At 31.7% G+C, this 24,860-nt stretch overlaps 1 protein-coding gene across 1 annotated transcript; it reads left to right on the top strand.

Annotated features, from left to right (window-relative positions):
• Window positions 1–7,571: 7,571 nt before the first annotated feature.
• Window positions 7,572–20,011, top strand: LOC134280882 (collagen alpha-1(XIV) chain-like). The gene is made up of 4 exons (XM_062763333.1): window positions 7,572–7,605; window positions 17,097–17,121; window positions 19,312–19,746; window positions 19,854–20,011. The coding sequence occupies exons 1-4, from the start codon at window positions 7,576–7,578 to the stop codon at window positions 20,009–20,011; spliced, it is 648 nt and encodes a 215-aa protein (XP_062619317.1). The 5' UTR covers window positions 7,572–7,575.
• Window positions 20,012–24,860: the final 4,849 nt, after the last annotated feature.

Raw genomic sequence — 24,860 nt, 5'->3', positions numbered from 1 at the left:
ACAGAAACAAGTGCCTGTGGATAGTTTGCTGTATAAATATCGGTTTAAGTGATAATACCTTAACAATAACCGAGGTGGCATGATGAAAAGTCCTATCATGATCTGACGTTGTTACGCGTCAACGTCTCCGCCATGGTTGGTTGGAAACCTTTTAAGTTACTCTCTGACAACTGAAAAACCCTTGTTTGTTTAAAAGTTCAAAAACAAACTGGACAGCAACACGCCTTTTTATTCACTTACGCAATTCAATTTACTGGAACCAGTGTAACTTCCGTCAGCCATACCATGATTGCACGAAATTTATACTGATTACAAATGCGGAAACCGATGTCCATAACTCCAATTTATCGATTAGCACTACAAAATGTGATCATAAAATTGTAATCATCAACATGCACGTATATTTGGCTTTTTATCACTTCCCCTGCATGATGCCATATATTTCATGGTTGAGTAGTTTTGACAAGCAATTTTAGTGCAAAGTTACAAAAAATACATATATGATCAATTTTCATAATTTTCGGCCACATAGTCAAAGATTTTTCGCATATTATGTTCTTATGCGTTTCTTTTTCCTTTCAGTATAAATATGCCACCATAACAATTAATATATATTAAGTTAAATGTAAGTAGTAAACTAAGTTGCGCAGGATAAACCTCTACGAGGTATTCCAAAGATTGGTCACTGAATGCTCATGAAAGTCGTCTGATTTGCCAAGATTCATTTTATGTTGAATACAGCCATTCCTTTACATGGCAAAAGTCAAAGAAGAAGGTATGGTTTCCATACAAATTTTGCCCTGTGATTTTCTAAAAATTGAATCTGGTGTAAAAGTTGAAAACTCATGCTTTTTAAATAATTGAAATTCAATGCAGAAAACTTATACAAGTCATTTTTCTCACATGTGTTTTTAAATGCTAATTATGACGTCATAAACCATTGCATTTTCCCGTATTTTCTTAAAAAGTTGAAGAAGACACCAATTTTCAATGGAATTTTCTTTTAGATAACATTGTCCACAGGCAACGTATTCTTAAACTAAGTAACACAAACATTAAGGATAAATATCCAATTAAATGCACAAATCACTTAAATTGCTTAATTATTCAAATTAGAGTCTCAGTAAAACAATAGATTTTTTCTTTCATTCCTTATCATTTTTTCAAAAACATAATTCTTCTAAACATGTTTTGAAAATTCATTGTCCTAAAATTATTTGCAATCGGGAAAATGTTGAAAACTATCAACATGTTAGGCAAATGGATTGACATGCCTTATTTACTTTTTTTCAAAATGACAAAAATATACATGTATAATAAGTACTTTATTAACTACATACTGAAAACATCCAGTTCGTGTTGATTGCTAATATAAGATTTCCCGTCACTATCCATGATAACTCTGTAATTAGCCTCATCTTCAGCACTCACTTTCAGTATTTTCAGCATGAGTTCAATAGTTCCACCAGAAGTCACGTGACTCTGCTCGTATTTTGGCGGACTCACTGAAATATTTCTGACGTCATCCTTAACATGTTATTTTTTGCCACAACACAGATGTGATATTTCTCAGGAATTACGGTAGATTTCAAATATGCGGAATCACCCTGCGTAAGGTTGGAATTACCGATATGAATACTAGTAATTGTTGGCTGGCCTGAAATAATTTTACAGGTAATTAAAGTTTGATGTTGTTGATCAATCATAATAATGCGGTATACGGGTGAGACAGATATGTCGATTTATTTTTATTTTTTGTAATAAGAAGTAGATGGAGATAACGAGCAGTTTTCAATATTAAAGTCGGTTAAACAATATAAAAAAGGAGCTCATTAATAACTAATTTATTTACTAATACATTCTCTTTTTTAAAAACATTATTGGTTAGACATTAGTATAAAAAATACGGAGATAAGATTCATTGGTTGTATATTGTTTAATGCGTTGATGAAAATGTTAAATGTATTTGAAAATGTTTAATGTATTTTTATTAAACACTTAAGACATATAAAAAAAAATCTGATTCTTTTTAGACCGGCAGTTAAAATTTTAATTGTGTTTTTTAAGAAGATATCCAATACGTTAAGAAGTATAAAGAGAACAACAGGAACACTCATTTTATTTAAAGGATTTTCTATTAAGAAATCAAGATTTATAATTTACTTATTATGTCAAATGAAAATTAATGTATAAAAAAAGTTTACTTTGACAGCATTTATGACTAAATTGCATTAACGTCAATTTCATGGGAATGAATTTAAAGATCCTGCGACTTCTTGAGAAAGTTCATTGTTTTCTCTTATTTTTAAGTGTAATGTAACAATTTATTACAGCCATTTTCATGCTTCATCTAATACATGTCTCGATTTAAATACAATCATAAAAAAGGTCAGGTTGAATGTATTTCAAGTATTTTAAATGTGTTCATTTAAGAAATGAATTTAATTTTTGAATATTCATGAGGTTATGAACTACGACGCTTCACGCCGGCATATTTCATGAAGCGCTTCATGATAAATATGCCGGCGTGAAGCGTTGTAGTTCATATGCCTCATGAATCTTCAAAAAATTAAATTCATTTCTTATATTTACGAGATTCATTAAAATAGTACGTAGACAATGCTTCTCATCGTCATATAATTATTACAAGATTATAGATCAACACATTTTGTAAACATAAACATTTATTTTGTCGAAGTGTGAAGTTTCATTCCATTTGATTAGATAGAACTCATGTTAGCCAATTTTTAAAGCAACATGTTTTGTTACCACGGAGCACGGTTAACCAACATTGTAACGTCAAAGACAACGTTGAGAAAGTTTGTCAAAATTATTCTAATTTTCTTAATTCAAAACACAGTTTGTAGCGTCTTCTCCATTCAAAAAAACATATCCATAACACTTAACACCTAGTTTGCGAACAATTGTACAAATATAGCTTGAATAAGAATGTCAAGCTTTTCAAATTCTTTAATTTACCATATGTAAATCTATTAATTATGCAACAGTGAAGCACACATCACGTTCAATGACGTTCCTAACTATTTCGACAATATTTTAACTTTAACCTGTTTCTTTGCAGACAATCCATCCTCCGATTCAAACTCGCTACCACTCAAAATTTGTATTTTCCTTTAATACAACTACACAGATTACTTTTCCATACAGATCCTGGTTTATTAAGATTTTTTGGGCTTGTAGAAGATGTTTCCCGAATGTTAAGTGCAATTTTATTGCTACTTGCTGCTCCGTGACGTCCTTCCACGTCATGGTTTTTTGCTTTTTTTAATCAAGTCCATATGTATTTAGAAACTGATATCTTTTAAATGGAGCGGCATATTACATAACCTGATTTCATTTTAATCAATACAGCAATACTTTATTTAAATCTGTAAATTTTATTTCGTTTTAGCTCCATTTATTAGAGGTATTACTGTAAATACTATAAAGTGGAAATTAGTAAATAACTCAATTTTGACGGTGCTCCGTGACCCCATTTTTGCTGTTCTAAATCCTTGATAATTTAAATAAATATGAAGATACATTCCAATTCTTTTATTCAAATTATTTGAATCTGTTGTTAAAATATTTGTACCAAATTTGGATATAATATGACGTTAAATAAAAAAGTTAGGACAAAAGTCTACGAACTTTTTGGATGACCCTCGTACATTATTTTTCTGATGACTTTCTAAGAATTTACGCCGTTTAACTGTCATTTTTAAAACAAAACAGTGTGCACTATATTTTTTGACTTTTTGACGTCAAGAGCGATATTATGACGTAACAATGCAGACAATCATGCTTATTCGTGATACATACCTAATGTAGTTCATGAGAAAATATACTGCATTTTATTTTGTAAAGAATCAGAGGGGAAACTTGTTGGAAATGTAAATATAATAGAATGTTTCAAGGGTACAGATATAGGGCATAAAAATATCGTTTTATTCAATTTAATTTTCTTTTCCTTTTTCACTTACACAAAGGAGTGTACAGGTAAAACATGTGTAGGTGTTGTCTGCCTGTATCCATTGATGTGTTCATAAAGAAAATATAAAACGTTACTCTCTTTTGACTCATTCGAACTTGTATTAAATAAATAACAAGAAAGCAATAGCGAAATTTTAATATTTCCCATTTGGGTTGCCAACATCGCCCCATGTATTTGGTTCCGTAACCTCGGTTACGATTGTAACCAGTAACTAGCTGTTGTTGCTTATAATTGAAAAGTGTAGTATTGCCATGGCCATTATTCGCCATTAAACTTTAAGAAATTTATATATGTGTGGTTTTCTCTAATAATTGATCTAGGGACAGGCCCATTTTATGCCGAAAGTAAGCCTAGCTCTTTCTTTTAAACTTTTCTTCAGTTTAAGTAAAATTTAATGAATTTTAAAGGACACGTTTTTACTTTACTTCTTTTTGAACATGTATTCACTGTTGACGTAAGTAGTGTACTTTGAATTCTTACAAATATAATCTTCAAGTTAAAAAAAAATGTATATATAATTTTACATTACAAAATCCACGTTATATCCAGATTTACTAGAAAACACGTGCTCTTGAGTGTTTATTTCAACATTGGTAGGTTGTACAACTTGTAGGAGCGACCAGAAGGCTATTTTGTGTCTTAAATGGCTATTTGTGGAATCATTTAAGCCGCACCTATGGAACATATGGTTGACATTTGAAGGATGATATCATGCGTTTTAAATACACGTATTATTTTTTAAAGATAATCAAAGAACTCAGAATTACAGTGTCATGAAGGTCTTTTGGATTTTGTGCAGGTAGTAGAGAAAACGATAAGCCGTAGAATAAACAAAGCAAAATAAATTTATTTTTAAAAAAAACAAAATAAGATATTATCCAAACAAACTCACTCTCACACACCCTTTCTCACAAAGAAAACAAAATATAACTTTAAATTGAAAACCAGATAATATTGACAGTGAAATAAAGATTTAACTTTAAACACAATCAATGTCAATGAGCAGTTATAGGTTTCAAACAATAAATTGCAACTTTATATGAAAAATATCAAATACAAAATCAAAACTGTATTAAGGTAGGATTCTTCTCATATTTCTTGTATTTAAAAGTTTATGAAATTTTCACAGAATCAAGAAGACAATATCAGTAAGTGATAGTATCAGTAAGATTTAATTTGACCTTTTTTATATTAGAGGCAAGGTCAGGTCAAGGTCATTATCTTTTTTCTTGACATTATGAATAAAAAAATGCTGTTGCCAATCATGTGATGGCTACATCTATTTCAAAAGTTTAAAGATTGTTCTTTTTGCATAAAAAAGATAGTACTATATCGTGTCTATAACATGATATTACTAAATTTACATAAATAATTTCACTAAACTTGATATTGGCTACTCCGAATTTCCTTTGTTTTTCTTAATTTTTTAGTATATATTAGTTATTTTTATATGCTTCTTATATTTAACTTTTTCTTATTTTCACATATAACAAAGTAGTCTAATAAATGTACAAAATGATACAAAAACAAAAAGTTTTGATCGTTTACTAAGAAAGAAAAAAATACTTTTTTATGGATTTTTGGTTCAAATCTGTATTTTGATTGGAAGTGTTTAAAAGCTAACATTATTCTCGTTTGTTTTGAAAATCATATTTATTTGATATATTTTGAAAGTTATGTCTCTTATTATTAATCTTACTTACATTTGAAATTTCTTCAAGTCTTTAATATGTGTAAAATTTATAATTAAATTCATTGTTCTGTTATAATTTTGAGAGGCAGAAAAGAAGATATTTTCATACGCCACCATTCCGCCAAAAATATAGTCCCTGCCAGTTTTCAAACACATTTACCATTTCTATTTAAAGTTGTACAATTGTGATGAGGAAAGAAAAATATGGTCTTTTAAATCCCTTACACCTAAATGTATAAGACATATAAGCAAATAAACTTTGAATGTTTCATCTAGTCAGAAACCAGAGAAGAATCCTACCTTAAGTTAGTTTTCGCAGGGAAAAAAATCACTTTTTTAAAACCAAGATATGAAAATATGAAATTCATTAAATGTCAAATTTAATTTTTATTAATGCTTTTATTTCTTAAAACCAGAATTGAGAGTTTGACTTTTGGCTATTTTATTCCTTAGAATTTACACCATCGGGCCTCCATACATCGAACACCGCCCCTCTAATTCCAGCCCCGGACTCACAGGTCTCCCACTGGAAATCTGTAGAATTCAGTCCCTATTATTCAGTCGGGAACGTCACTTAATTTATATGGACACTGTTCTTGCGAACCAGTACCACGCCCTACGTCAACCATGTACTCGTGCCGCGCCCTCGCCACGACCAAACTCCCCCTTGGGTCCAGAAACTTTCTGCCGCCCAGGTTTATAATCATTACCCCTCCGCACTGAAACAATAAATACTTTATCTAAGACCTAAACACTACTCACTTAAACTACAAATGATAACCGACACCAAATTCGTAAATTTACAACAAAGCCCACAAAATATCTAAAAAGAAAATAGCTTACTGGCTGGAGAAAGAAATGTCCATGCAGTAAAATAAACGACTTCTAGGCTACCCGTTCACCAGACTAACTTCTGGAATTCGCCGTAGAAAATCTACTACAGCACCAAAATTAAAACGTGGCCGAACACTTGACAAACAGCCACGACTCTCTCTGACCAAACAGGTTATACTAAAAATAGCTCTGTAAGCGAACACTCTTTCACTCTATGGAACCCAACTAGGGATATAATTACAACTGTTTACAAAATAACAATGCAAATAAACAACATAACTCAACTTCATCACACACGCCCCAATTTAACTACAGTAAGAACTACATTTTTGCACGTAACTTTAAAATGGCGACTATGGAGTGGACATCCTGTCTTCAACAGGATAACATAAGCCGGCAATTGCTCATTGCAACCATACCTATGGAACATATGTTTCACATTTGAAGGATGAGATCATGCATTCAAAATACAACTACTTTTTTTAAAAATAAAAATAGATATTGTGTTATTTCACCCCTTTTCGGGTCTTTTTGTTTGAGATGAGATGATTTTATGGCATACTGTGCCAAATATGAGCTCCCTATCAATGTCACTTAATGGACAGCTAGACGGAAATGTTTTATTCTGGGACAAATATATTTCATTGTGGTGTTGAACTGTACAAGCAAGGGTGTAAATAATCTATTATTAAGGTTTAAAAGTAATCAAATGTTTACTACTGAAAAGGCTCATTCTCACTCATATTTCCCTAATGCTTCATCTCGATCGATAATATTCAGTTACATTCGTCAAAAAACGTCATTTTTCGATTGCTTTCTAAGATTTATTTTTAGCAGAAAACAAGAAACAGGTGTTTCATAATGGAAACATAAGAGCACTTATTGATTAACATGCTATATATTTTTAAACATTTAACTCTAAACATACAGAAAATGTAATTCAAAATGTTGCAAATATAATGATATTGTATAGCATTTCCTTTTTAAGCTATGGGAAATATAAGGAGGTAGGGTTGGGGATGCTGTTCATTGACTGTTCATCAGGCTGAAGGACATGATGAGATATCTCTGCATTTACTTGATTGTGAGTAAAAAATCGATTCCCTATTTCTTTTATTTCTTTTCGATTTCTTTAAGCGTATCTTATGGATGTTTAAGGGTTTTAGAATCAGATTTGAAAAAAAGCTCTGTGCACAAGTTAAGTTTAAATATCTCTGTTAAACATAGGCTATTGATGACTTATGATGTGTTAATGGTGACTAAATTTTGACTTTAAGTCATCTTTAAGCAACCTAAATGTGTTTAATCCTGAAGTACTGCTACATTTTGAGTAAATATTAAACCCACACATTTATGAAGTCATTATTTACACTGCTGCTTTTAAACCAAATTACTGATATTCTCTCTATTTAATCGAATTTTTGTCAATAAATTGATTCATTTTTAGAAATCAATGTTTTTAGATCAGAAGTGTGCTCTTATATATCAAATCAGCTTTTAACAAATAAATGCTAATGTTATAATCATGCAATCGCTTTTTATCATATAATGCTTGAAATGAATAAATGTGTCACATTTTTTTTTCAATAATAACAATATCTGAATGTAGAAAAATAAAAAAAAACAGCTTGAATTGGCTGTACGTATTGATTGTCATCTCTCACGAGAGATAACACATTAAGTTTGATTCCGAATGTGAAGTCTCAGTGAAAGCAGCCATTTATCAATCGGCATTCCTCGGCTGACTCCACTATGCTCCTTACAAAAAGTGCGAGACCACCCGAGTATCACCACTGGTCAGTTTGATGATGATGCGATTTTTCTAAATATAGATTGGGATGTAAACAATACTATTGAGAAAGAAAACGAGCTGCACAGAAATCATAGAGAGTCCGACACACATCGCCTGGGTTTGGGGGTTCTTTAAAATATACACTATATGTTCTCATGTATACTTCTCTTGGCTATTATGTAAATGATGGGCAAAACTCGATAGATTCTTCTGACTACGTCAGCGCGTTTGTAAATTTAAGATCCTCTACGACCGACGCGTGGATCCAAGAATTCATCAAATTTAAAAAATAAAAGTAATCGCGTTAATTGATATGGGTTAATGGTGAAAACTTTAATTTTTTGGTTCATAAGTCATTCTATAAAATTGCTGTCGTTTTTTTTTAATAATACAAATCTGATTAAGCGATCGAATGTATTAAGAATAAGAAACTTCAGAAATTAAAAGCACATGTTATAAGCTGATACATTGATAAATGTCAGTACTAATGTCCATAATAAACAGACATTGGAAGATTAAAGATCACAAAGAATCATTATGAGTATTTTCTATATGCAGTTTTAATTGCATTAATGGCAAGAAAGACTTCGAATAATTTCTCCTATATTATTGAAATGAAGCCAAATTTAAAATAATGCTGAATTGTTTAAGGTTAGAATGCAGAAAAAGTTTACTAAAGCACATAAATATAATACTCGTATATACGCACTGCACGTGAATTTTGAGGATCACTAATGACACAATACTGTATATTCCGAAAACAGTAGTAAGTTTGGAGTTTCCAAATGAGGACTTTTTCCAGATAGTTTGTATATACTAATTTTAGTTGATAGCATTCAAATATGTTATAAATTACATAATTTTAAAAGCATGTGTACTTTATTTCTTGGATAAGCTAAGTGTGTAAAAGTAGGTTTCATATTTTAAGGCCGAGTAAACATTGGATTGCAATTCTAGATTGAAATTCATTTTCAATCCACCTCAGCTACGCTAAAAGGCAAATTCTTACTGATTGACCCAGAAAGAAGACAAATAATTTCAATATCAGTATAATTTGAAATAATATATATATCAGAATTTTCTTTTCAGCCTTTAAAAGAAATATATGTATGGGCCAATATTTGTTTTCTGTTTGTTATAAATTATATATTTGTGCGGGGAGGAGGTTAATGATCTTGGAAGTAAATAAGAAAGTTGTCAAACATTTTTTCATTGAAGACAGAGCTTAAGAAGCTCTTGTCATCCTACAAAAATAATTGGTACAAAGCATGACCTGACTCAACAATTTTTGACACCCCCCCCCCCCTTGTATGAAATGGCCATCTCCTGAAAAATGTCTTCTGTGACTTTTACCAGTGTCCTTAAGATTGTATTATAGGGTTAGGCTCAAGTCAATAAACATTTCAACCAACATCAAAAAAGTTTTTTAAAAACATTATTTTAGTATATTTCAGTTTGAAATGTTTTAGCAACATATGAATCATGATATTATTAATTTTTAAAATAATTAAGAAAATCAGATAGATCTACAAATCTGTGCCCTAGCTCTTTAAACCTTGTACTGTTGTAATTATTCACTGCAAGCCCCCTCCCTTATCCACACTGTTTGTTGGTATATAGTCATTTATTCCCCCCCCCCCCTCAAAAAAAATTGTTTAAATATTTCCTAATTTACCTTCCATCCACAACATAGGATTTTGGAGTTTGATCATTACTCTTTTGTTTCATATTCTAAAATTGTTTAGGTAAACTGCCACTCTCCTTCTCTAGGGGAATAGAAAAAAAATGTAATAGCTGAGATAAAAGTTACACTTCACTGGTTATTCAATGACATTAATGAAGCATAGAGATGAAATTTCAGGCTTTCTGGAAAGCCAAACTTGTAATACATAAGATTTGTTTGAAATTCAGTTTCTTATACCTTGGATGAGGATAAAAGTATCAAATCCTGTAAAGATTAAAACATGAAACAAACGTGAATGGACAAAACTAAAGATATGGTCATCAAAACATTTATCAATATTCTACGGTTCAGTTGAAGTTAAATCACTTAGACCTTAGCTAAAACAGTAGTTAGGCACATTTGTACGGGACAAACTGAAATGAGAGAATCACATCCCCTCCAAATCTCAAATGCTAAACAATCAATATCACTATAGATTATGAGCTTTTAAATACGTGTAGCTATTAATAACATGTCCTCTTTAACAAAAAAAAATGCTCAGAGCTGTTTTTTACCGATATTTAATAGCATTCCAACATACATGAACATAACATAATGTATAACAAAGATTCTGTGAAAGTTTCATTAAATTTCATTTAGTAGTATAAGAGAAGTTGCGTTTAAGATAGAGGTCTCCCAAAGCATAACAGACGGACGGACAGACATACGGACATCCTTTTATACTTTTCTTCTTATATGAATAGTGTGTAATTAATATTTTTATCCAAAGCACACACATACACACACACACCCTCTCACCCTCACTCATACACCATAATGTCTAACCCACATACTAAACAAATCGGAAGTTCTTCCGTTTCTTTGTTTACAGCATGATGCACTCAACGGGTTATAAAAATAAACCAGTGTAAAGACGAATAATGACCCCTATCGAATAATGACCGGGGGTCATTTTTCAACGACAAGAAACCTGAAATTTTTTTTTTACTTACCATGGTACCTAAAAAAAGTTGAAAAAAACCCAGAACTCGAAAATCCTATTTCGTGTGTGTGTGTGTATTGGGGGGGGGGGGGGGGGGCTGGCCAACTTCTTCAATGCCAACTTCCTTTCACTTCTAATTGTTTCCTATCTATCAATATACTGTGGTAAAAAGTTGGGGGGGCAACTATCTTTTCAATGGACATTTTTCAATAGTAAAGGTAATGTTGGGGAAAAAAGTAGGGGGCAGCCCCCCCGGCCCCTCCTGTTGCTACGTACCTGATGATTAAAGCATTGTGGCAACGCACTTTGAAAAAATTACGCACTTTGAAAAAAAAATTTCAAAGTGCGTTGAAATTGAGACATACTCAACGCACTTTGAAAATTTTTTTGAAAGTGCGTAAAAAGTTTACATCAATATATTTTTCCATGGATACACTTAACGCACTTTGAAAAAAAAATATGTAAAAACAAAAATTCTGGTTTTAGATTTTAGTATTGGAAAGATTCTATTTCAGTGTTATTTATCTTTGAGTAAACTTATGAACTGATTTACTCCTGTCGAGAAGAGGAGAAGACGGGTAGAAGATCTCTCAGATTAACTCTTTCTCTTTCAATACAAAAGCGTCGGTAACAAATAAAACGGGGAGGGGAGTAATAAACCCACAAAAGGGTAAGCTGCATTTTCCATGCCTATATGATGCATATCTTTCAAAAATAAGTGGGGAGGGGGAGGGCTAAGCCTACCTACCCTTGCCCTTCGCCCGGTTATGATGCCTATGCTATAGCTAAACAATGGATATGTATTTACATTACCGGTATGACGTTGAAAACTATCAATAACTAAATTAACTTAAAACAGTTGAAACCTAGAATTTTATAAGTAAAGCGTATGAGAGAGAAAGAATTTTCATAGTCTTGGAAAATCAAATTGCCCCTTTTTCTTAATTAAGATAAATGCTTTTCCTTAAGTCGTTCACTTTTAGACCCCCCCCCCCTCCAACACATACACTTCTACTTATTACATACTAGAAATTTTAAAAAGAAACGAAATAATGATATTAAACAATCATCTCTCTCTATTTCCCTTTTACAATATTTATCAAAACCTAAACTATTTAAAACATCAATATCTCAGGTCCTGAAGTAAGCTTATCACCAAAAAGTTATCCAACAAGTGTTAATTATTTATTATGCCAATAATTTGTAAATATATTGAACAAGCTTTACAATTTTTTTCAAAGTGCGTTAATATGGTCAATATTAACGCACTTTAAAAAGAAATTATTTTTTTCAAAGTGCGTAAGCTTGGTCCCAAATTTAACGCACTTGGAAAATTTTTTTTCAGAGTGCGTAATTTTTCAAAGTGCGTTGTAACAAAGCATACGTTAAATGTTGGTGGGGGTATACTTGAAAGTATTGTGGCAAAGTAACAGTTGAAAATTAATAGACTAGTAGATTATTTTAAGCTTAGTTTTAGTCCTTCCTTATAGAAAAATAAAAGTAGGGTAGTTTTTCATGTTGCTTTTGTTGATAATCGACTTCCTCCTAAATAAGTAAGGGGGTGGGTGGGTATAACACCTAAAAATATGCTCTGTAAAGCTATGGGCCAGTGTAAAATACACAATCTAATGCAAAAACTATACATGTAGACATAACCTTTTGATTTTGCACACAATATTCATTAAATTTCTTAATTCTTGTTTTACTCCACAATTTTACCCAGTTATGAGTATTTTTTTAAGAGAATTCAATATGAAAATCAGAACAAACATTTTCATTTTTTGTAACGTGTTCTTTAGACTGTGTCATAATATGAAAAGTTAATTGAAGACCATTCCTTTTTATGTTCCTGTAATCGAAGATTCGTGGGTATACAGTTTTATCGTGTCCGTAGGTATGTCTGTCTGTCTATCTGGCGGTCTGTTTCTCTGCAAAAATTTAACCTTTACCATAACTTTTCATTTATTGTATCTATGTCTTTCATATTCAATATGTGTACATTCCTTGTTACAAGACCGTACTTTGGGTACCACCAAATTTGACCTTTTGACCTTTACCTTGGAGTTTGTCCCATTTTACACAAAAATTCCAAATTTTTAATTTACTTTAACTTTTAAACGGTAGAAACTAATACTCTCATACTTCACAAATGTAATCCTTGTTACATTAAACCTTTCTTAAGAAACCATCAACTTTGACCCTTTGACCTTTGAGTTTGACCTATCTTTCAAACACTTATCCTTAACCATTAATTTTTAACAAGTGGTGCTAGGGCTTTCCTATTTTGCAATTGTATTTTTTGTGAAAAGACCCTACTTTGGGTACCATTATATTTTAATTGCCTTTAAGAAAAGTTTAGTCTTCGTTATGTTGCCATACAGGGGTATAGCTGTTTTACAAATACATCTTTTTATATACAAGAGGAGTTGCGGATAACAGATGGATACCCCAAAGCGTAACAGACGGACGGACACCCCAATCACTATATACTCTCCTGCTTTTCAAGCGGAGGATATGATAATATATGATACTGCTGATTTTTAGCTCTACTGGTCAGAGACCAGAAGAGCTTATGCGATAGTAATGCGTCCGTCGTCCGTCTGTCTGTCTGTCCGTCTGTCTGTCTGTCTGTCTGTCTGTCTGTCTGTCTGTAAACAATTTTTCAATATGCTACTCCTCCTACAGTTTTGGTCCGATTTCAATATAACTTGGCACACAAGTAGACTACACTAAGATACATAATTCTGTGCATCGGTTTTTGATTTCGATGAACGGTGTTGCCCTGGTTACTAAAAATAGAAATTTCTGTGAAATTCTTTCAAAATGCTACTCCTCCTACAGTTTTGGTCCGATTTCAATATAACTTGGCACACAAGTAGACTACACTAAGATACATAATTCTGTGCATCGGTTTTTGATTTCGATGAACAGTGTTGCCGTGGTTACTATAAATAGAAATTTCTGTGAAATTCTTTCAAAATGCTACTCCTCCTACAGTTTTGGTTTGATTTCAATATAACTTGGCACACAAGTAGACTACACTAAGATACATAACTCTGTGCATCGGTTTTTGATTTCGATGAACGGTGTTGCCGTGGTTACTAAAAATAGAAATTTCTGTGAAATTCCTTTCGAAATGCTACTCCTCCTACAGTTTTGATCCGATTTCAATATAACTTGGCACACAAGTAGACTACACTAAGATACATAATTCTATGCATCGGTTTTTGATTTCGATGAACGATGTTGCCTTGGCTACTAAAAATAGAAATTTCTGTGAAATTCTTTCGAAATGCTACTCCTCCTACAGTTTTAATTCGATTTCAATATAACTTGGCACACAAGTTGACTACACTAAGATACATAATTCTGTGCATCGATTTTTTATTTCAATGAACGGTGTTGCCATGGTAACTAAAAATAGAAGTTTCTGAGAAATTCTTTTAAAATGCTTCTCCTACAGTTTTGGTCCGATTACAATATAATTTTGCACACAAGTAGGCTATACTAAGATACATAATTCTGTGCATCGGTTTTTATTTTGATGAGTGGCAAGGATCATTTTTCTATTTACTGCTGTTTTTAAGTTTCAAGTCCCAACTGCTACTTTTCTCTTCCTTTGTTTACAGTATAAACCAGTAGAGCTACAGTCTCGACAGAGACTTCTGGTTTCTGTCAGTACGATGATTTCCAACATCGAAAAACAATGTTTACCTAACCCTTTAGGCTCGATAAATCTTTACACCTTTAGATTCTGAATCATCGCATTGACCTAAAAACATAGCTATAACTGTATGTTATGAGATCAACATATCATCGATTTATTCCAAATACATCAGGTGAGCATTTTGGACAATATGCTTCTTTATGTAATTATTTTGCCCCCTAAAAAATTCAGCTTTAATCAACAGGGAGTCATTTTTCTTTACGGGGGTTCTGCAAATTTTTAGGGTGGTGTCACTTTTTCTACGAGCAAAAGGGTCATTTTTCTACGTCAAATAATGACCGGGGGTCATTTATCGCTGTCGAAAAATGACCCACGGTCAATATTCGGAGGGTGGATTTATGATGAAAGGTTCCCCAGGAAAAATAATTTTGCACGCATGCAGCTTTGTTTTAAAACACAATGCAAAACGCAGTGTAGCGTAGTTAGATAAAGACTTGAAAAGATATATTATGGCGTTGAAGTTCATCCCAAATTCGGTAATAATTTTATGAAATATTGAAAAATAAAAGTATTTGGGTATTCAGTCGTAATTTATTCTTAAGGAGGGACAAGACCTTGAGCTGAAAACAATCCTTTCAATGATTTTTTTCGTATTTTTATATGAGTAATTTAATGTACTTTACATTTTTAAACGGTCCTATCATGGGATTTCTTGACTTATTGAAAAGATATTGCCTCATAAATAGTGTTTGTATGGTATTTCGATACTTCATATTTACGTCTTCATTACTGAGCTCACAATGAAAATTTTTATGCACAAATAACAAATATGTTAGATAATACTATATACCCAAATATTTCAGATTATACATAGTGTTTAAATTATCTGAAAGCAATTGTTTTAATTTCAAATAGTATTTGGGTGGTATTATTTCTGCATTTTTCAGAGGCAGCTTCAACGACAATGACCTCATTTTGTAAACAATTCTGTCAATAAATAATGCTAAATTTACGATTGAAAGTCAGTCCTTCATCGTAATCAATAACTGCATAAATATCGCAGGGTGAAGCGTACCTCAATATCGCACAGGGCATCGTTGAATTAGACGTAAGTATGAAAAAAAAACTTCACATTTGCATTTTCCGAGTGCAGGAAATCAATTGTAACGTCACACGAAAACTTAACTCGTAAAATTATCTAAATAGAGAGAATCTCTGCATCCTATTTCTTATGGTTTTAGACAACAAAGCTGAAATCTTTTGTCAGTTGATTTTACACTCTATGAATCCTCTATGGATTGTTAAGAGGGAATTCTACGCATACCTCTGTTAATCTTTGATAGAATGATTTTGTTATATTACGTGTGAAGCTTTTGCACTCTTCAAAATTGACTTGTAGGTAGTATCTCTGTATTTTCTCAATGTGATTCACCAACATGTATTTTTGGGTTTTATAGATACAGTTGTTTTAGCATAATTTTGTATATTACAGATTAAATAACAATGTTGTTTAAAGCAGTTTTTGAATTGCAATTTTATATACAAATTTTTTATCTGATTTCAAATTATCTCAGAAGCTGAGTGCATACTTATTTTGAATTCATTCACATATTTCTTTTTTATAAACGCAGAAAATTGAAATGTTCTTATTTGAATTAATTGCTTTACTTTATAGCAAGGTATTTGTATTTTCAATAACTACATGACTGGATAAATTAGAGTGTCTGATTTTTTTTGTACTGCTGTTTTGCTGTACTATAAGAGGGATACATATATATTTGGAAGAAAGAGTACAATAGCCTTCTCTTTTGAAACAACACACGTTATTATGTTATCATGATATGATAATTACTTCAATGGTAGATCATAGAAACCTCATAATTGCAATAGGATTTGGCAATAGCTGCGTGTATTATGTTCTTTTGATGTTTTTTTTCTTTTTTGCTTGAGTGGTATATGAATTTCTGTTTTCATTTGTTACATATCCAATGATTGTTGTAGAACGTGCAAGACCTAATTATTTGATATCTGCAATTCTGCATTTAAGTCAAATATTGTAGGTGTAACAGTTTAAATTGGCAAGTACTTAGATATTGAGATATTGGAGATAAACTATAATTTCTCTGAAAATTTATCTTGTGAAATAAGAAAATGATTATCTGGAAATATTTACTCGAAAGGGTTTTATACCTTGATTTTGAATTTAATCCATTACTATATTCCATATTATCATCTTTTTAAAAAAAGAATATCATTGATAAACAATAAAGCAAGATCTCATATGATTTCGCCATGATATTGAAATTATAAATTTTGAATGATTTTCAGTTGCATGTAATCCGTCTTCAATGAAAAGTATGTTTAAGGTTATATCTACTTGTATAAGTCATATTCGTTGTATTTCGTTTGTTTTATGATAGAATAACTAAGAAGAAAATATTTCTTTTTAGATCATTTCAGCATCAACTGCACAAGGTAATGTATTATTATTTGCAAAAACGTAACGCAGCAAACTTTCAACTACTTTCTAAATTGAAATAAGTCTGTTACAGGTGTCATTAAATTTAACACTGTCTTGACATTATAATCTATTGAATGTACATGTATTTGTCAAATCCGTTCCTGTTTTACCGCGTATACTAGTATACGATAATGAGCAGTTAGAAAATAAATTGTATATTAAAAATGGGATGAATTTGACGGCTTCTCTTATATATGTAGAAATCTCTTAACATCACTTGCACGTTTCACTTAGACTTTCCAAAGGGACACTACATATATAAGCAAGAACATTACCCAAAAACGATTTATTTCATCGATGCAAGTTACTGACAAATCGGTTAAGGTTGCAAGGATTTCAACAATCACAAGTCTGCTTGTTCGTTGAAATGACCTTGTTTTGTAAATACAATCTGTCATTGGCTGGTAGACTCGTATTCGGCACGCCAAATTCACAAAAATAAGCTAAACATAGTTTCACCATTCACAAACTATGTTTATCGACTGTTAACTATAGTTTACAAACCGTAAACTATAGTTTACAAACCTTAAACTATAGTTTTCATCTGCAAAACTGTATTTAACGGTTGTTAACTATAGTTTACGAATGCTAATCTAAGTTTATCTGTCTGTAATTAACCGTTAACAATATATTTTGTTGACTAACATAGATTACATGTAACTACGCCAATTTGTAGTAACTGTGAATTAACTGACTTTCTGCAATAGGCTTTGACGTTACACATTTTGAAAGTCTGTTTAAAATGTACTTAATGAAGAAATAAACAAATTGTACTCAAAGTTTCTTCAAGCAATCTATATTTAACTATATTTAACTATAGTGCTACGTAAATTTTACCTACCAAAAAAATGTGATTATATATTATTACCGGCCGCCAGGAGGCGGTCGGTTATATGATATGAAAGTTTGAAGTCGTTGTGCGTTTCTGCGGAGTTAAAGAAAATAGTCTAAATTAAAAAAATATATTTTTTAACATCCATATAATAGAATATTAAAACAATGTTTAACAAAATACGCGCAATAATCATAAAATTAAAATTTTGTAAACATGGGGTAAATATTTTATCCAGTCCTGATTGACAAAATCTAACATAACTGAGGTGCGGAGACCAAAATAAGCACACGTGTTGGGCATGGTCTAAAGCGAAGACCGCGTTTTACGTACAGTATACAAGTGTAAACAATATTACCTCTCTATTTTAATAGGATTTGTTGAATATATTTTAAAATGCCGTGTACAGATATATACATGTATTTCCGAAAGAAAATTAATTTACAAATGATTAAATGACAATTCATTATCAGTCAGAATATTACGAGATTTTGCCCCAACAGACAAGGATAAAGCACATTTGACAGTATGCCAAGTTTTTTTCCCGCCACATCTCACACCAAAGACAAGAAATGTAGTAGCAGATCTAGAGGGAGTTGGGGAGGGGGGGGGGTAACATCCTCTAATAGCGAGCGAAGAGCCCCACATATTTGTTGCATTTTTATTAAAGTAAAACTATATATTTCTATGGTTCAGATAAGTTTAAACTTTAGTTTTCATCTTTAAACTACTTTAAAAACATCAAACTTCCGACAGAGTTGGTTTACATACCAAACTGTGCACGGAGACGCAGGGGACTATGAGTTAGTAGTTTGCTTATACATGTAGTAATGTACATGTATTATGTATGGAAGAAAATCCCGTAATGTCACATGCAAATGTTCAATGTCATAGGGATATATATTTTAATTAACAGATAAATACAAGATATTTTAATTATAACGCATCAAACGTTCCAGTTCCTGCTTGCTTCATTGAAAGGATCAATTGGTTTGCGGCCGATTTTTGACGCTTGCGTCAATATTTGTCTCTTGTTGATTCTTTTGCGTGAAATACATACTTGTATTGGATACATGTTAGTACAAAAATTGAAATATTTTAATAATGATTTGGTATCCCCAGTTGAAAAGATGACTACAACAAAACCACCAGAGCCGCAGGAAGAACTTAAGAGATTCTGTCAAATATTGCTACAAACACACTTCTCGTAAATAAACGAAAGGAACACCATTAACATGTTAAAATCTTTTTTGCATGTAAAAAAGTTTTTCTGAGACTCGTGAGTCTAAGTGTAAATATCTTTGTTTCACAGAATGCACCAAACTAGTAGCTGATATAATATTTGCCATTGATCAATCGAACAGCATCGAATCGGAGAAAAAATTCAAATTGGAACTGGATTTCGTGGTGAAGGTGATGAAGAACTTTGATGTTGGTCCAGACGAGACGAGAGTTGGAGCCGTCGTGTTCAGTGACGAGGCGGACCGTGTTCTAGAACTTAAAGATGGAATGTCCAAGGACGACGTTATTCAGCGAATTCATGGCATTAGATGGGACCGGGGTAATACTTTTATAGACAAAGCTTTTGTAAAGATGGGGGAAGGATTCTCGACAGAAAATGGCGGCCGCCCTAATCAAGTTCCTCAGATAGCGGTGCTTGTTACAGATGGAGTGGCAACGAATCCTTACAGAGCTCTAAAGGAGGCCAATAAATTGAAAAACAATGGAGTAGAGATCTTCACCATTGGTAAAATCACCATAAATGTATTGTTAATCTTTAATTTTAGTGTGATTTTTATACAAACCTTTCTATGATTGTATGAATAATTATTCTGAAAGATTTATATTTTGAAGGTGTAAAGAGCGCTAGATTATCACAGTTGAACGAATTGTCCAGTGACCCTCCTTCCCAGCACGTGCTCAGTGTGGACAGCCTGGAAGTACTGTCGTCAATCGTCAGTACACTTTCAAATCGAGTGTGCAGCAGTATCAAAAGGAAACAGCCAAGATGAGGCTGCATTGGCAGTTTTATGTAATATGCATTTAATTATTATGAAATAAAAGCTATTGCCAATTCTATCCTTAAGCCAACTTTGACTTATTGAAACATTTGATAAGCTATTATCTTATGCTAATTTGTTTTCGATTATTTCCCTTCATTTGTCAAGTCATGACATTGAATATTTACTCCTTCGTGGCACCTTATCCCACCTTTGATGGTTTTAGAGGTCCATGTTTCCTCTGCTCCTAATTTTTGTTTGATTGATTTTTAATCTTGATTACTGTTCATTATCTTCAAATTGTATCAAATTCTAATGAAGTTATTCACTAACAAGAGAAAAGGTTCTGTCAAAAACCTATAGAGCTTCAAACAATTATTCGACAATTTTACAAAAAACATGTAGTATTTGGAGACCGGGGCTTTGTTCTAATATTTTCAAATTTTGTGGTCTCAATATTTCATGAAATATTCTAGAAGAATTCTACTTAATGCTCGTGAAAACAAACATTTACATAAAGAATTGAATAAATGGATACAGAAATTGATAGAAACCATTAAGTCATTCTTCTGTAACTCATGAACAATATCTGTAAACATTGTTGGAATTCTCACAGATCGTACTTGTAACCCTTATGAGGGTTTTTGAAGCAGAATCAATTACGAACATAAAAACATCTCTTGCTTGAACCTACAATTAGACTTTTAAATACATCGACGATGACTAAGTCGTTTTTTATCAATTTACCATTACTTATTTAATTCCTACAGGTATATGTCTATATGTCTCACTGAACCCAACTAAAAAACTTCACAGAGTCTGATGCATACAAATTTGAAAACTTTACTAGAGAGCAATTGATGGTAAACCATCAACAACTGAAAGACAATTGAGATTAATTCAACTTTTCTATCTTTTTTCCTTTCTGTCACATTTATAAACTTTAGTGATAGAATTACTCAAAGGAAAAGTTGGGCAGAATTCCAACCATTTTTAACGATATATACTGAAATTTCATCAAATACATCATTAAGTGAACTCTCTAAAACTTTTGTGTTCTAAAATTATCAACAAAAGGGGATTTTAATTATAGAGGATTCCAGGAATCAGCACAAAAGAATCTGCATTAATCTGATTGATCTACACTCCAAAAATTCTAAATTTCTCGAGTAATCAATGTTTAGATTGTGTAATGTTATAAATCAGTTGAAAATAAACTTTCTCAAATCTTGACATGACTTGACAGTTAAAAAGACAATTGTTTCGATAATGAATGACAGGCCTTATGCTATGAACTACTTAAATAAATATAAAAAAAAATTAAAAATGTGTCTGTCACCTGATTTGGACCTTATCTCAGAAATTAATGCCAGCTTTCAGTATGTATGCATCAGTTGCTCGATATACAAGAGCATGTTTCGAGTACAATCTTTTCATCAAGGCAGGATATTGACAAGTGTTGCTTTTACAATTGTATCAACAATGACTGTTTACAAGTAATATATTTACATTTCCAATGTCTTTGTCCAAGATAAAATTACAAAATGTAAATATACTTTATTTCCCCATCAATGTTTTGGCGCGGTTAAAAAAATCACGTGCAGGGCGGGACAAATAGCTAGACAGAAGCAGGGCTTTGAGCAGGCGGATTGGCGGAATCAAAACATTAAATAAAAGGAATAACTGTCAGATTTTTTCAATTTTATGACGAAGATTACGAAATCGAAAAATAAAACAGTTATTCCTTAAATCAATTACTGAGTACTTCGATAAAACATTAATGACGTTTTTGTTAAGTAAAGTTTTGAATCCATATTTCAGTACTTATCTTAATTCTATAAAATATGTCTATTGAGTTCTCCGCATCAAAACACAGGACCACGACTCTTTTATAATCTGTGTAATTTAATTATTTCAAATGGATAGTACATTAAATAATACAGTTGAACATTTACATTATTAACGAAAACTGAACGTCAAATGAAAAAAAAAATCGCACTATTTTTTGGTAATTATGTATTTTAAAGAAGAAAATCTTTGACAATAAGGAATCTAAAAGATATCATTACCTAAAACGAGAAACATTCAAATCTTCACAAATGTGCTGTTAAGTTATTTGAGATGCATTTCATGAAAGGATCATTCTATATTAAGCCGTTTTGCGGCCTACAATGACTTTAAATTTTCAGATTGTATTTTTCCCTTAAAAATTGCATTTATCACTAGGCTTATGTACCAATGTAATGATAAATAGTAATTATAATGGTTAATGATACAATAGTATTTTTAATGATAAAGGGTCACAAAGTAAGGTACAATCCGTCTGTAGTAGCATTAGAGTAATGGGAAATCTCAATAGGGTTGCTGTGACAGATAACTCCTACGCATGTCATATCCAGCTTTAACCAAAGCCAAAATTTGCATGTAAATTTCTTATAAACATAAAAAGTGTCTACCAAATTATGAATTTGGTTAAAGGTGATTAAAGGTGGTTATAACATCTAAATAAAAACTTTTCACTTCATTTTTACGATGTTTGCAGAAAAAGCTAACTAATCACTATGAAGGATATCAGATTATGAAGATTATTCCTTTTTATTAACTGTTGGTTAGAGTACAATTTTCTGTTGATTTATATAAGCCATGCATATTTACTTTTACAAAATGTGAACTTTTTATTTAAAAATCTAAAAATCAAAGGACTGAGAAGACTGGATGTCATGAAATTACAAGTGGAGACGTTTCTTTGAAATATCTGATAAAAATCAAGAAGGAAAAATATTTTTATAGGCTATAAAGGTAAATTCAATGAGTACTGTATATGTTCTAGGAATGATGAAAGCAATCTTGGTCGAAGCGGTAACATAAATTTATTATTTGTGTAAGGCCTATAGACTTTATTTCCTATGAGTACATACATAATTTTTATATGGACACTTCTGTACGAGTACCTGGGATATTGTAGAACTCTTAAGTCCGTAAACTAGTATCTACGAGAAAGTCAGAATCTGATATGCATATTTTAAGGAACTGTTAAAATTCTACTCCATTTTATGTTGCACCGTTAGACACGGGGGGGGGGGGGGGGGGGGCAAATGAAATTGAACAACCTTATATATATTGGATTCCGAAACTTCATAAGAATCCTTACAAACAAAGATACATTGCAGGTTCCAGTAAATGTTCAACCAACCCTCTCTCGTTGCTTCTCACTAAGATATAGACATTAGTGAAGGAAAAACTTCAATTATACTGTGCAGCTACATGTATATATTCAAGAAGTGGTGTGAATACTTACAAAATCTAAAGAACTTTTTGACGATTTGAAATCACAAGACTTTACAAAAATCAACAGCTTAAAAACTTTATGTACATGTATGAGAGGAGTTGCGGATAAGAGATGGGTACCCCAAAGCGTAACAGACGGACGGACATACCGATTACTATATAACCTCCCACTTTTCAAGCGGGGGGTATAAAAACATTATCGAAGTCTGTTTTCGATAAAAAAAAATTTAGGCATAGAGGAGAATATATCTGAATCCGAAGTCTGTTTTCGATAAAAACAATTTAGGTATAGAGGAGAATATATGAATTTTAAAACTTACTTAAATCAAAATTAATCTATTCCACAGAACAAAACTACTTTACTCCTTTACAGTAGATTCTGATTATCCCGAAATCTAACTTTAAGTCTTTAAAATAAATAAGACCCCGAAATGTTCTAAATAATTCTATACTTTTGTATTACTCCTTATATTTCAATCAACAATGGACTGATAGTTTGATGCCAGGAAAGATAATTGATAGTCTATTATTTCGCACATCAGTAATATACATATTTGTGATGAAATTAGTAACCTGTCTTATTATAAATTAAATCCTAATTTTATAATAAAATCAACTTTATATCGGAATGAAAATGTTTATCATTAATTCCTTTCCGAATTAGAATAAACTGTGTAGAAAAGATCTGGACAACAAACTCTATTTAAAAAAGCAAAATTAAATAAATTGAAATCAGTATAAATTTGCTTAGGTATTTAAAACTTTTCCTCAGAAGGAGACACTTAAGGATTTTTTGGCCCAAAGAATTTCTGAAAAATTGAATTCGCTCAGTTTAGGTTGCAAATGCAGACATTACCATTTAGACTGTTGGTTACCATGTGTATTAAGTATGACGTTACTTTCACTATAGTCAGTGTATTTCCTCAGTTACTGTAAATGATTTTTTTTAATATTTCATATATACAAACAACCCCTCATCCAAAATATTAAATTAAATAAAGAAAGAATTCTTCCGAAGATAAAAAAAAAAGTGTGTTATTGGGGATCACGGGCTGTGCTACTATTTTGATTCCTTGCTGAAGATAGTCATATACGCTATTGTCTGCAAGTTTTAAGATTGCTATTCCTGTTAGCCTGTTTTCCAATATATTGGTTCTAAAAAAGAAATTTTATGATAGGAAATGGAAGAAACTAGTATATTCTTAATTCTAATTGTATATGAAATGGAAAGAAGGTGATACTCAATTATTAATCTAGGGACAGGCCCATTTTATGCAGAAAGTAATCCTAGCTCTTTGTTGAAAACTTTTCATCAGAGGAAAGTTTAATTCAAGTTTGAAGGACACATGCTTATATTACCTCTTTTTATACATTTATTCACTGTTTACGAAAGTAGTGTTTTAGATATACTTTCGATTGTTACAAATATAATCTTCAAGTTAAATATATAATAATTTTACATCACAAGAGCCACGTATTATCTGAATTTTCTGAGAACATCGCGTGCTTTTTGAGTGTTTATCTCAATATTGGCAGATCTGGTAGGAGAAACCAGAAAGCTATTTTTCGTCCT

Source organism: Saccostrea cucullata, unplaced genomic scaffold (assembly GCF_032062105.1).
Source record: "Saccostrea cucullata isolate Sc308-1 unplaced genomic scaffold, CSIRO_AGI_Scuc_v1 ctg7781, whole genome shotgun sequence".
Lineage (NCBI taxonomy): Eukaryota > Metazoa > Mollusca > Bivalvia > Ostreida > Ostreidae > Saccostrea > Saccostrea cuccullata.
The sequence above is the reverse complement of the archived record's forward strand: the minus strand, read 5'-3'. Positions and strand labels throughout refer to the sequence as shown.